This window comes from Anas platyrhynchos, chromosome 5 (assembly GCF_047663525.1).
Source record: "Anas platyrhynchos isolate ZD024472 breed Pekin duck chromosome 5, IASCAAS_PekinDuck_T2T, whole genome shotgun sequence".
Lineage (NCBI taxonomy): Eukaryota > Metazoa > Chordata > Aves > Anseriformes > Anatidae > Anas > Anas platyrhynchos.
The window spans coordinates 23,586,386-23,598,741 of record NC_092591.1 but is presented as its reverse complement, the minus strand read 5'-3'; the positions used below and the strand labels follow the sequence as shown (position 1 = coordinate 23,598,741).

Here is a 12,356-nt window from a genome sequence, read left to right as displayed (position 1 = left end):
TATTAGGGAAATTAGATCAAATTGGTTTTGATACAAATCCTGTGAAATGAATCATGGATTAGCTGACAGAGTGTAAACAGAAGGGTTAGAGACATTCTTTATCCTTCTGCAAAGGTGGTATCCAAAAGGGCAGTGTTTCAGTTTTATATACTCATTAGTGACCTGGAGGAAAATGTAAAAGACGTTGTTCTCAAATTTACAGTTGACACACCTGAAAATATTAGACACAATTCAGAGTGGAAAAAAGTTCTAGGCTAAAAGAAAAAAAAAAAGCATTATTAAAAAGCCTTAGTAAAACAAGCATCAGTTAGTAGTGTGTGGTTTAAAGGTGGTACTACTGTACGGGTCTGCTTTGCAGCAAGGAGAATCCAAATTTCATCTTGTGCAGAGCGAGGTGGCAAAAGCAGCTTATGTGCACAGAGGTCCCGGTGAGACAGTGGGTATCAGGTAATGTGAGCTGGTGTGGAGCCTGGTGGCTGGCAAAGCCGCCGCTCAGTTGGTCGGTGAGTCTGCCTGGCTGTGTGCTTTCCAGAGCCTCTCTCCCCGTAGCGCTGTGGCATTGCTGCAGTGTGCGACTCAGGGCACCTTGCTGCAAGAGAGACCCGGGCTGGTTGGAACAAGGCCAGAGAAGGGCCACAAAGGTGCTAAAGGGATTAGAAGGAATGACCTATGATGAGGAAAGGTGAAAAGAACGAAACGTTTAGAACCTCTAAGCCTGTTACATGGGCACAGAAATAGTAACGGAGTTTCCTGTGCCAGCACGGAGGAGAGTTGGATCAAGTCTCTCTCCTTTTACTTTCCTATTAAGGTAACTAGAGCTGAGCAAAATGGCTGTTCATCACTTTGAACTCTTTGCAAAAAGCGTTTAGCTGCTCTTGAAGTTCAAGATGTCTTATTTCCTTGCCAGGGTACACGCTGAGTCTGTTTAAAAATCACCGCAGGATCTTCATGAGACTTGTAGGAAAGTCAGAGCTGGTGAGGCTTGATTTGGTGTGTGCTGCCCAGCTGAAGCCAACTATGCAAGCTGTACCAGAGGCCAGAAAAGAAAAACAACCTCTGGAGTGGCGGAGACACCTTAGCTAGGATCTTTGGTCTGTCTTAGTGCTAAGGGCTTTTGTCCCTAAAGCATTTGTTCAATTCTAACCAGAGCTTGCTATATATTACTGTGTCTTGGAAAGGAACAGGAGTGTCCTCAGCTGTAAGGATGAAGGGGGTGTTGCTCTCCTTGACTGACCACCAGACAGTCACTGCAACCACCGGCCTCCATAACTGAGGTTGTGAGTTGAGAAGTGAGATGGTCCTAGGAGACTGGCCTCGTGTTTTGTGCTGTTTTTTCTCCAGTGGAGGGAAACACCTCAATGAGTCGGTTTGAGGCAAGCCCAGCCTTCCCTAACTTGCTGGTGACGAAACAGTGCTAGTAGTCATGTCTATCAGTCCAGAACCAAGATTTTTTTAAATGGTGAGGCCTGGACGTATGGCAAGGGTCCTGAGAACTGGTTGCAAACAACTTTTTAATAGTTCCCTGGTTTATGACGGGCTGACGGAATGGTGTTCCTAGGTAATCTCCACTGTGGGATCTTGTCTTACAAATAGTGATTTCACTTAGGAATACGGGAGACAGGACTTCCAAAAATACTTGTGAATCTCAGACAGTGAGTAGCTGTCTGAACATATTGTACCATACAACAATGGGAGAGTTCACCCCGCCTCATGTTCCCATAACCAGACATGGCAGTAGTAGCTTTATTTTCCTTAAACAGGTTTGACTTTGTACTTGTAAAGGGTAACTCTAGGACTAGGAAGTGTACCAGGGTGAGGCTGGTTCATTTATGACTAACATGAGAAACATGAAATGTTATTCCCTAGTTGGAGTAGATAAAAGCATGGACACAGAGGACTTCTGTCACCTCTGCTTAACCTTAATTCTCTGAAGTCCTTCTGCTCCCAGTTTTCAGTATCTGTTGTAATGTAGCTCAGAATTTTGTTTGTTGCCTCTTCATTTCTTCCCAGTCAGTGAATTCTGGGCATTTTAAGAGACAGAAGCTGGGATGTGAACTTCCCTGACCGAGTCTGACAGTGTAATTCACTTCCTTGTAATGCCTTTTTCACAGTGTTGTCCTCTCTCTGTCCTTATCATTGCAACTTCAACTTCTTTTACCGTGGAGTTCCTCAGTGCAGAAGCATGTTTTATGGTGGTTTCACCTTCTGCTTTAACCCTAACCTCAGGTTTCTGTGCCTGGCGATCTTCAGGTTTTTACTACATATGCACCCCTCAGGTAGGGAGAGGTTCCAGAATCTGGTGAGTGCAGCAGCTTTCAGCTTTGCTATGAGATGCTAAAAACTGGTCTCATCCAGCAAAGCTTCATCTTCCTTCACACGGTCAGCTGGCACTACACCAGCAGATCTGCACTCTGTCTAGCTGTCCTGCAGGATTGAAGAGGAATGCACCTGCAGCAATTATTCCTGTAACTGCTCCATGGCCCCTAGTTCAGTGTGACCCTCTGGGCAAGGCATGGGCATTCATCAACTCATCACACCGTCTCTGAGTGGGACCAAACTCTGGATTCCTCTCAAGTAACACCAGGCAAAGCAGCTCAGACACGTGAGATGCCTGCCCATACTCTCAAGGTCAACAGTCTTGCTAAATAACAGACTTGGCTGATCGATCCCAGAGATGGGAGATGAGGTCAAACATTGAGGATGAAAGAGAGAAGGGAAAATTAAGAGATACTTGGGTCAAATGAGATCATAAGGATGCAGGACTGTGAAGCTGCTGCATATCAAGTATGTACATTCATACCCACAGACACACAGAAATGATGCATATAACATGTGCACCCCAGCCTTGCTGTATCACTGAATGTTTTGTCCTATCTCCTGATGGGTCTGACCTCTTGGCAGGAGGAGTTGCCACAAGTACCAGGTAAATAGGCTGAAACTGAAATAGAAATAGAAATTACCCACATGACCATGGTATGGTAACTTTAAACCACCAGAGCTTCCAAGAAGAAAAGTCAAGCATCCCCAGCCAGTCAGAATTCTTTGGACATGTCATCAGGAAAATCATTTGCTAGCACGTATTTAGGTTTTCTTAAAAGCTGTTGACAAATTGTCTTGCTGGAGGGAAAATTTAACCTCTCAGGTTAATACTATTATCTATTTATAAGCATCTGAGACAGAAGAGTAGGCATGCCCTACCCAGAAAAGAAAGGGAAGTCAATTTTCAGCATGATAAAGGTTAACATGAATGACCCACAAAGATCTGTGTTGTGGTGTTTGATCCATGCATTAATGATGCACTTCCACTTGGAAGTGGGCGAACAATGAGACTCTGCAGATGACATTAAATTTTCAAGAAAGACTGAAGAACTCCAGAGGATTGTAATAAAGCTGGGTACATGGACAGCACAGTGGTAGATGAAGTGCACTGTTGACCATTGCAGAGGGTTGCATTTCAGAAGGCATTAATTTGATTTTTCATAGATCTTAATGGATTTTAAATTAACTGTAGCAACTCAGGAAAAGATCTGAGGACCTCAGTAAGTAACTTGCTAATATAGTCTGTGGAAGATATAGTAACAATTTAGATTCTAATTTGAAGAAGAGAAAAAAAAAAAGCAAACAATATAAGGAGTTATATAAGAGATGGGCTGAAAATAACATTGAAAATATGGTAACGTCACTAGGTAATTGATGGCGTGCCTTTGTCTTGACTACTGTCCAGACCTTCAGCTGGAGGAGTGATGGAGTGGTGCCAGTTTTGTGCTGCTGAAGAGTTGCCTCATTGAACTCTTAGGGACTGAACAGAAATAGCCAGACTAGAGGAAGTTCAGAGGTGAATGATGAAGCAGATAAGAGGTCTGCAACAACTTCTGCGTGGTGAACAGATGTGTAGATAATGAAGAGCTGAATGAGGAGAACGTTTCCTGAGAAGGAAAATCGGGAGATATTAAGGGAACCTGAAAGGCTGCAAATACAGCATGCACAATAAAAGTGTTTTTTTTCCTTTTGTTCATAGACTGCACAAGTAACCCCTGGAACTCATTGCCATAAGATACCATCAAAATTAGCAGAGTTCTAAAAAAAGACTGAACGTTTGTATGAGCAATAAGATTATCTATGACTACAATAAATAAGAAGAAGAGCTTGCAGATTTGGTAAAGATGCTGTTGCTAGTTATGCTAGCAACTTCGGAGCATAAGACTCTAAGAAGTGAAAGTTTAAGAAAAGCTTCTCCATGTAAAAGACTTATACTAGTAGATAGAATAAAGATTAAGATTAAGCTGGAGGAAGCTTTTGATCAGATGATTTTCCTTCTGTTTCTGATCTCCCCCTTTAGTGATGTTAATGAAGGGAAGGAATGAATCCAACATGAAAATAAGCCGAAGTCTTCTGTATTACAAATAAAAATCCAAGCTGAGCACATCCTTCTTGCAGGGTGTGCTTGTGAGCTCTTTGCTTAGAGCCAGGGTGGGGCATCCTGAACTAATCGAGCATCTTTAATTTGGCCTGCTACAGAGAGGCTCATTTCTTTCTGTTGTTGCGGGGATACCTGGAGTGGGTGGATTGTGCCTCATCAGCACTGATACCCCTTCCCAGCAGTGTAAACTGTGGAGAGCCTGAAATTGTGATCTACATGAATAGCCTTGACTTTCTCCTGGTGTGAGTTGGTGGGAAGCAGTTTCATAGTGAGTTGTGATCATATCCCTGAGGAGAAGCACCTGTGTGGGGCTGAACTGCCTGAGCCAACTGGAGTTGGACTGAGGTGGGAAAGGGAGGGCTCTCTTTGGAGTGCCCAGGAGCTGCGTTTAGCCAGGAGGCCACTGAGTGCCTTTGCTCTCTTTCTCTGCAGGCTGCTCGGCAGAATGGCCACGGAGGAGCGGCACCTCTCCTCCAGCTGCGGGTCCTTCATCAAGACCGAGCCCTCCAGCCCATCCTCTGGCATCGACGCCATCAGCCACCACAGCCCGAGCGGCTCCTCCGATGCTAGCGGTGGCTACGGCATTGCGATGGGCGGCCACCCCAACGGCCTGGACTCACCGCCCATGTTCAACGGCACGGGGATTGGCGGTGGGTCCTGCCGCAAGCGTTACGATGACTGCGCCAGTGCCATCATGGAGGATTCGCCCACCAAGTGCGAGTACATGCTTAATGCGATCCCCAAGCGGCTCTGCCTGGTGTGTGGGGACATTGCTTCGGGGTACCACTACGGCGTGGCTTCCTGTGAGGCGTGCAAAGCCTTCTTCAAGAGGACTATTCAAGGTACGGTGTACCAATTTTTGTTAGTCTTACTAAGGATTGGAAATTCCTTAGGTGACTTTGAAAACCTCAGTGCGTGTATGGGTAGACAAATTGCAGTGCGTTGATCTCCTTGTACAATACACATATGAGGTATCTGTCTGTGTCCTGACTGCTAAAGGCTTGCCGAAGATGCACACAGGTACAGGTACAACAGTGTAGCCAAAAGTAGAAGTGCATCCGGGCAAGCTCCAATATCGAGGGATGCTTGGGTGTACTTACACGAGCAGGCTGTGTGGGAGCATATGTGCCTAAACACACGAATACTCCCTGTTTCCTACACTCTCTATCTGGGGGAGAAAGAAAAAAAAAAAAAAAAAAAAGGACAGAATAATTCACAAAAGCATATTGGGTTTACCCAGCTGTGGTGGGTTGACTAGAGACAGGCATTCAGTGGATGAGCAGCTGTGTGAGTACTTGGCCAGGTTCAACCCACCACACCAGCACTCCCTTGACTCCTGCAAAATGAAAGAAATGCACATGTGGGGAGAACATTCAATTTAGTTTTGTTCATTGACTGGGCCAGTCATGCCTGATTACATTCCGTCACTGGGGGTGTTCAGCTCTGGAGTGGACAGAGCAATACAGGGTGTGGTTCAGCCCAGATCTCTACAGAATCAACTATTTCTAGCTTAATTTCATAGGTTCCAGATGTGTTTCTTTACTGCTATCCAGCTGTGGAAATAATCACTCTGTATTGCTCCACTGAGCTTTCCTCTTTCATTATGCCAAGTGGAAGGCATGTTCATCCCTAGGGCATTGGCATCTACTCTCGCAGAGTTTCTGTGATTTGTCATTGTTGAATCTCCTGTGATTGAACTTTTACTCGTACTTCTAGGTATTATCACAGACTGTCCCTTCTCCAGCACTTGAACCCATTTTCAGTGTTTCTCTTTGGCATGTTCAGGTAGTAAAGCAGGAACAGGGTAGTACTCTGAAAGCAAAGCTCTAGGGACTTATTATAGAGGAAAATACCAAAAAACTAACCCCTCATAGGAGTGATACAGGAGCATCTGCAGCAGAGGAGAAGATAGGCTTAACCTAGAGAGAGAGAATTAAAAACAAACAAACAAAAAAACCTAAGAAGTTTTGAAGAGTTTGCATCATTTTCTTTTGAATTCTTCTGAAGAGAAACAGTAACTAGAGCCTGTATCAGCCTTGGTAATATGGCAGCTGACTTCATCCTAGGAAGGGAGGCTGCTACCCTCTAACCCCCTCTCCCCAGCACAGCCCTATTCTCCCTGTGGTTCCCTAATTGATTGTCTGTTAACATGTAACAGACAGGGGAAGGAGAGAGTGGAGAGTTCTCTCACGCTGTCATCAGTTTGGGCTAGCAATGGAGACACCAAAATGCTTCAGTTCCCAGGAGTGGGAGAACCTGGAGTGCTTTGCTGAGGAGGAGCAATTGCAGCTATGGAGCTGAAGGCTGAGCTGGGAGGAAATAGAGAAGGACAAAAGTAGGGAGGAAATTGGGTAGGAAATAGAGCTGCACAGTTTGGCTGAGTCAAGAAAATGTTCGCAGAGTGGTGCTGCAGCGCGTGATGTATTCAAGCACAGCCCTGGGCATGTAGGGGAAAGAGTTTAAGCATCGCATACAAGACAATGAGGCAAAAACATTTCCAAAAGGTATTCATTTGTCAACTGTAGTACATTCAGTAGATCTGTTAACTGTCTAGCTAAAGAAATGGGAAAATCTTCATCCTGGCTGCCCAATGTCTCTGTGGTGCTTGCAGATATGTGTGTTATACAGCTGCATTCCCTGATCATATCTTCATGTCTTCTCGTGGTTCTGGTATTTGGGAATGGTGTTGACTGAAAGATTTGTGCACAGGAAGGGAGCTTCAGGTGTTTTGGGGATGTAGTAGCTAAATTTGTCATCCAGCTCTTGTGATCTCGGACCAACCACTCCACTTCCCTGTGCTTGAGTATTGAGATCTGGAAAACCAATTACTATTACAAGAGTACTTAATCTGTTGGCTCTACGTTTGGTGCCTTTATTTAGCAATAGGTGCTATAAAACGGTTCCTGGATGATTAGACTACCACAGCCTTATCTTAGATATCCCTGATCGTGAGACAGAATGTCAGGTTAAGTTCCCCTCTAAACAACAGCTCCGTTCTCCCTCACCCCCTTTCAAATGACATAGTTTGTATTGTGTTTTTTTAGCTGCATTATCACGTGTAAAACCTACATGCCTTGAGACAGGAGGACCTTGCAACAGCCCCTCTGCCACAGCAGTGAGAAGAACAGACACCCAAGCTGCAGACCTCTTTTGAGTTAAAGTATGGCAGAGCCTGGCAACTCCCACTCACTTTCCCCCTTAGCCAGGCCAGTGATGGGAGGGAGATAGGCTGAAAGCTAGCAGGTACATGGCTGGTTATCTCCAAGGTCAGTACTACAGCTATGTTAGAGTTTTCCATCAGTAAGATTCCTCCAAAGAGCAGAATTTTTACCAAGTCAGAATTCCCCCAGGAAAATATTGATGATAGGAGGAAAAAAAGAAGTCGGGAGTATCCAAACCAAGCTGAATTGGAACAGTTGGTTTTGCCAAACTAAGCCGGGATCACATACCACAACCTAATCTGCCCCGCAGGTTAATAGGGGTCATGCCTGTGACATCTCTCCTGTTGTGTGATGTGACCCAAGGCAAGAATCAAGGCCTGGAAACCTTTGTCATCTCCAATTTGCAGCACTGGCAGTGCTTGAGATAAAAAGGCAAAAATCTGAGACCAGATGATAGCACACACCACTGGGCTGCAGGCCTTTCTCTCTGAACATGTCATTTTGTCCCCAGGGTGGACTTGCTGTGCTTTGGGGAAGGGTTAGAAACTTTAAATTGACTTGAAGCATTTTTGGTCAATTAGGCTGTCCAACAAAATTTGAGCCCTATTTTTCTATCAATGTATTGCTTTGTGAGAACTGTGCTTTGGGTCCCTATTAGATTCTAGGGGAAGTCTGCATTTACCTCCTTGATGCAGATATCCTTTGTAAACACTGTGGCCACTGTGAGCATGTGGATGGTGCAGTCCAGCCAAGATAGGAGAGAACCTGAGTTTCAGGTGCCTTGAAGTTTGCTGCTCTTGGTGCTTAAGGTAGGTCTGATTTGAAACCAAGAATTTCACATTAGTCAAATGAAATGGAAAAGGTCTGTTACGGGAAAGGTAATGTGTTTTGGATGTTTCTGAATTAAAACTTTTTAAATTTCTATTCCATGGAAATCCTAACTTATCCTTTCATCCAAATTCAGGACAAGTGCAAATGCTGAATTTCTTATAGGATACATGTTCTTAATCGAAGTATATTCATTCTTGAAGTAGTTTGTTCAGTAGATAGAACATAATATATAAATCAAATATATTGTCATTATCTTTTGTTCATCAGTCGTTATAACTGGTGAGTAGTTGCCTTTTCTGAATATTAAACTAATAACAGTGCTATGTAACCATACGAGCCCTTTATTATTCAACATATTCATGATTACCCTTCATCTATTTTTCATTTTTAAATAGAAAAAAATTAAGGCTTTTTCTAAAATGACCTATTAATATAAAATAAAATCTTAAAATTCAGCAAAATAAATCTGAATTAAGATTTCACCCTCTGACCTTTGTGAATCGGCTCATTGCGTGCTTGGAACTCATACCTATACGGTGATACAACAGAACTTGCAAGCATTTGTACTGGGGAGAACTGGTTTTTGGAGAGTCAGAGAGAAGAGACATGGACCATCATTTTCTGAGTGGGCAGGTTGTGTATGAGGTAAAGTGTCTGCATCTGTGGATTCCTTGCTTGAGTCTTGCAAGCTTCTTGTAGTGTAGCTCCACAGCTGCTGTGCTGAGATGCCCTTACACCAATAAGGGGCTTAACATGTGGATAATGCAGCTCAGAAGATTTGCGGGGATTTGTAACAAAATCCATACTCTTCTAGGGCCTCCTGGTTGTCGTTGTTGTGGTCACCATGGCTGCTGGGAAGGTAGGAACAGCTGAGAGAGTTTGCACATCTTCCTGAGTGGAAGTGTGTTTCTGTCCACAGGAGCAGCAAAGGGCCCGTGAGATGCAGGAGGGAGGTTTGCATCCCTGCAGTCAGGCCCTGTCCTGTCCCTTTGTCCTTCTCAGAAATGTGCCTGCTGCTTCTCAGATGGGAGTTCACAGTCGAAACACAGGAGGTGTTCTAAGCTTTCCAAAAGCTTTTGCAACATAACCAGAAGAAGCATGATATCTAGGATCTGGTGCTTGAGTGCTGTTTATTGTCACAGCCCTAGCACTTGGAGTCAGAAAACTACCTCCAGTCCAACTCAGCTCTGTTAGTTTTGTTCAATCTTAGCCTCAGTGCATCTGCAGAGATTGCTCTGTGCAGAAGGATCTGTTCTCTGAACCTTTGGTAAATAAGGATTTCTGTGTCAGAACCCCAGTGTCTGTGAGAAAGCACATCAGGCTTAGAGAAAGATGTGTGCTGCCAGCAGAGAGCCCTGGGGCACATCTGCACCCACTTGCAGGCAGGAGAATGACTTGAGTCAGGCTGTGCAAATGTCTAAGTCCTTTTGCGTGGAGCAGAAGCCAGGTGTGCCACCCTGAGAAGGTGAACAATGCTGGTGTTAGACCCATAGCTAGCCCCATTTGCTCTCACAGTGTCAAGAGCCTTGGCCCTGTTATTTCAGTTTTAATTATGTGAAGTAAAATTTTGGTTAATCCAAGCACCATCCCAGGCTGTGGTGTACACAGATACTAGGCTTTTTTTTTTTTTTCCCCTCAGAAAATGGGAGCATCCACTGATGCTTGCATATGCTTAGGCACCTAGGTCAGGAGCGTGTTCCTGGAAGCCCAGGATAACCCTTCTGAAAATCAAGCCTGTTGTTCAGGTGCCTAAATACAGACGTACAGGTCCAATATTAGAATCCCTTTCCTTAAAAACTGTGGCCTAAAAAATAATTCCTCTCACCTCGCTCAGATCGTTGGAGAGATTTTCCTTTGATTTTCACAACACACCTGTCCTCACATCAGGACTCGGACTATGATGTCTCTGTTAATTTAAGCAGAAGGTAATAGAGAATCCACTGCATGTATATTATCAGTGTTCCCCTGTCCTGGTGCAGAGGAAATTGGACTGGTGCCTGCTGGGTGCTGAGGCTCTACTAGTCTGGTTCTGCACTCACTGTGGCCATTTTACAGTTTTCAGGTCCCTTTTTACTGGGATACCTAAGTGAAAAACTTGCCTTTGGAAGTGGAGATAAAAAGGATTTGGACCAAATTTTGGGGGTACTGAAATAAAAGGAGGTAATGGCTTGTTGAGAGGTTTGGTTGCTTTCTCCTGCAGACTGTCACATGCAGCTCAAACATGGAGGCACTGTACTGACTGCTTGATGGGACTTCCCTAAACCTATGGTATTTTGCAAGCAGTTCTTGTACAAAGAAAAAAAAAAGGGGGGGGGGAGGATAAAAGGAAACAAATGCATGAGCTGAGAAGGCTATGAGATGGATTTCCCTGGGAATTCTAGCCCTCAATCCTCTGGCCCTAGGGTCCCGAAGGAGAGTGGCACCACTATGCTGGTCACAACTGCAGTGTGCTGCATCAAGTCACTGGGGTGAAAAGTGTGACTTTTTGTCTTGAGTGAATAGAATTTGGCACTTAGCAGCAGTTATCTCCAAATTTGGTCTTCTCCCTGAAATTTGGGAAAAGCTACAGTGATGTTTCCCAATGAAAGAGAGGAAAGGAGAGGTCCATGTGCAGCATTTCAGAGCAGGATGGAGCATGCAAGGAAAGGAGAGGGAAAGAATGGTGAAAGGGAATGGACCAGAAAGAGAGAAGAACCCAAAAGAAGAATTGTTTGTTTGTTTCAAAAAGCAGAGATTGAAAAGGTTTTAGCTCTAAAGACTTTCATGGTTACTTCTGTTTGATCTCTCCTGAGTTCCCCTGTATAAGCTGGAGAAGGCTTTATCAGAAGGCAGGATCAGCAAGTAAGGTGGGGAGCAGCTTGTGCTTTCAGTGCTATACTGATTTGGAGCTCATCTCCCCTGAGGAGCCCTGTCCATGACCTAAGCAGGAGCTGTGGGGGATGCTACCACATTCCCCAGTTCTCCTCTTCCAGTCCTGCCCCTTCCAGAGAGCTACGGTGACCACGGTGTCTCTTGGATAACCAAGTTCTGGAGTGCAGTTTTCAGGTGCTCCTATTATGTGTACACTGCAAATTATGTTCCAAAGTGTTTAACAGTCAAAGGTCCCCATTTTACAGAAAATAGGGTAATTTTGCAGTTCTCCAGCATAAAAAACATTATCTATCACTTTAATAGTCCTTGGCTGTTCCTTAGCATCTCTCATCTAAAGGCTTTAAAGTGCAGTTAGACCTTAATGAATCAAGACTCACGATCCCCCCAGAAGGTAGGTTTGGTGCTCATTTCATTTTGCAGATGGGAAGCCTAAGACACAGAGAGGAAGTGATTTGCCCTCCAAGGCTACATATGAAGGCTAGAGCAACTCCAGACTCTGATCTTGTCACCAGCCACTTGTGGGTTTTTTTGAAGCCATTTTTTAAGGTTAATCTTGCGCAGTGGCATCAGGGAGGTCCTGGCAGGTTTTTCAGACCAAATGTAAATATTGCCTAAATCAAGGAACACTCTTCTAATAAATGACAGTTCAAAGCAAGGCCATGTCTGTTAGATTATCCCATTTTCTGCCCTTTCCTTCTGGGTCACATAATCACACACAGGCTTGCCCCACATTTACACTCATGTAGTACAGGCTTGTCTCTGTGAGCCCTTGTGCACGGAGACCCTTCAGCAGGGCCTGGCAGCACCCTGAGCTGCCGCAGCAAAGGGGGAGCTCTCTCTGAGCCCCCTGTGCCGGCAGCCGGGCAGGCGGTGTGACCGCCAGCCGCTGGGAGGCTGCTGGAATTTCGATGAGTTAATCTCATCACTTTATCACAGGGCACTTACAGAAATTACAGGGAGCTGTGAGCAGCGCGCTGTGCTGGCAGCCGGCCCCAGGAACCATAAAAGAAATTGAGAGACCAGAAAAAAAAAGAAAAAAAAAGTCAGAGAAGTTTGTTAAAGTTTTGGAGACG

At 44.7% G+C, this 12,356-nt stretch overlaps 1 protein-coding gene across 13 annotated transcripts in view; it reads left to right on the top strand.

Annotated features, from left to right (window-relative positions):
- ESRRB (estrogen related receptor beta) overlaps nucleotides 1-12,356 on the top strand; it is a 162,022-nt gene that overhangs the window by 116,291 nt on the left and 33,375 nt on the right. For all 13 annotated transcript variants that reach the window (XM_072038432.1, XM_005013869.6, XM_021268424.4 and 10 more), the window contains one exon: nucleotides 4,853-5,262. In XM_072038432.1, the coding sequence (XP_071894533.1) occupies nucleotides 4,853-5,262 (410 nt within the window). The remainder of the gene's footprint in view (nucleotides 1-4,852; nucleotides 5,263-12,356) is intronic.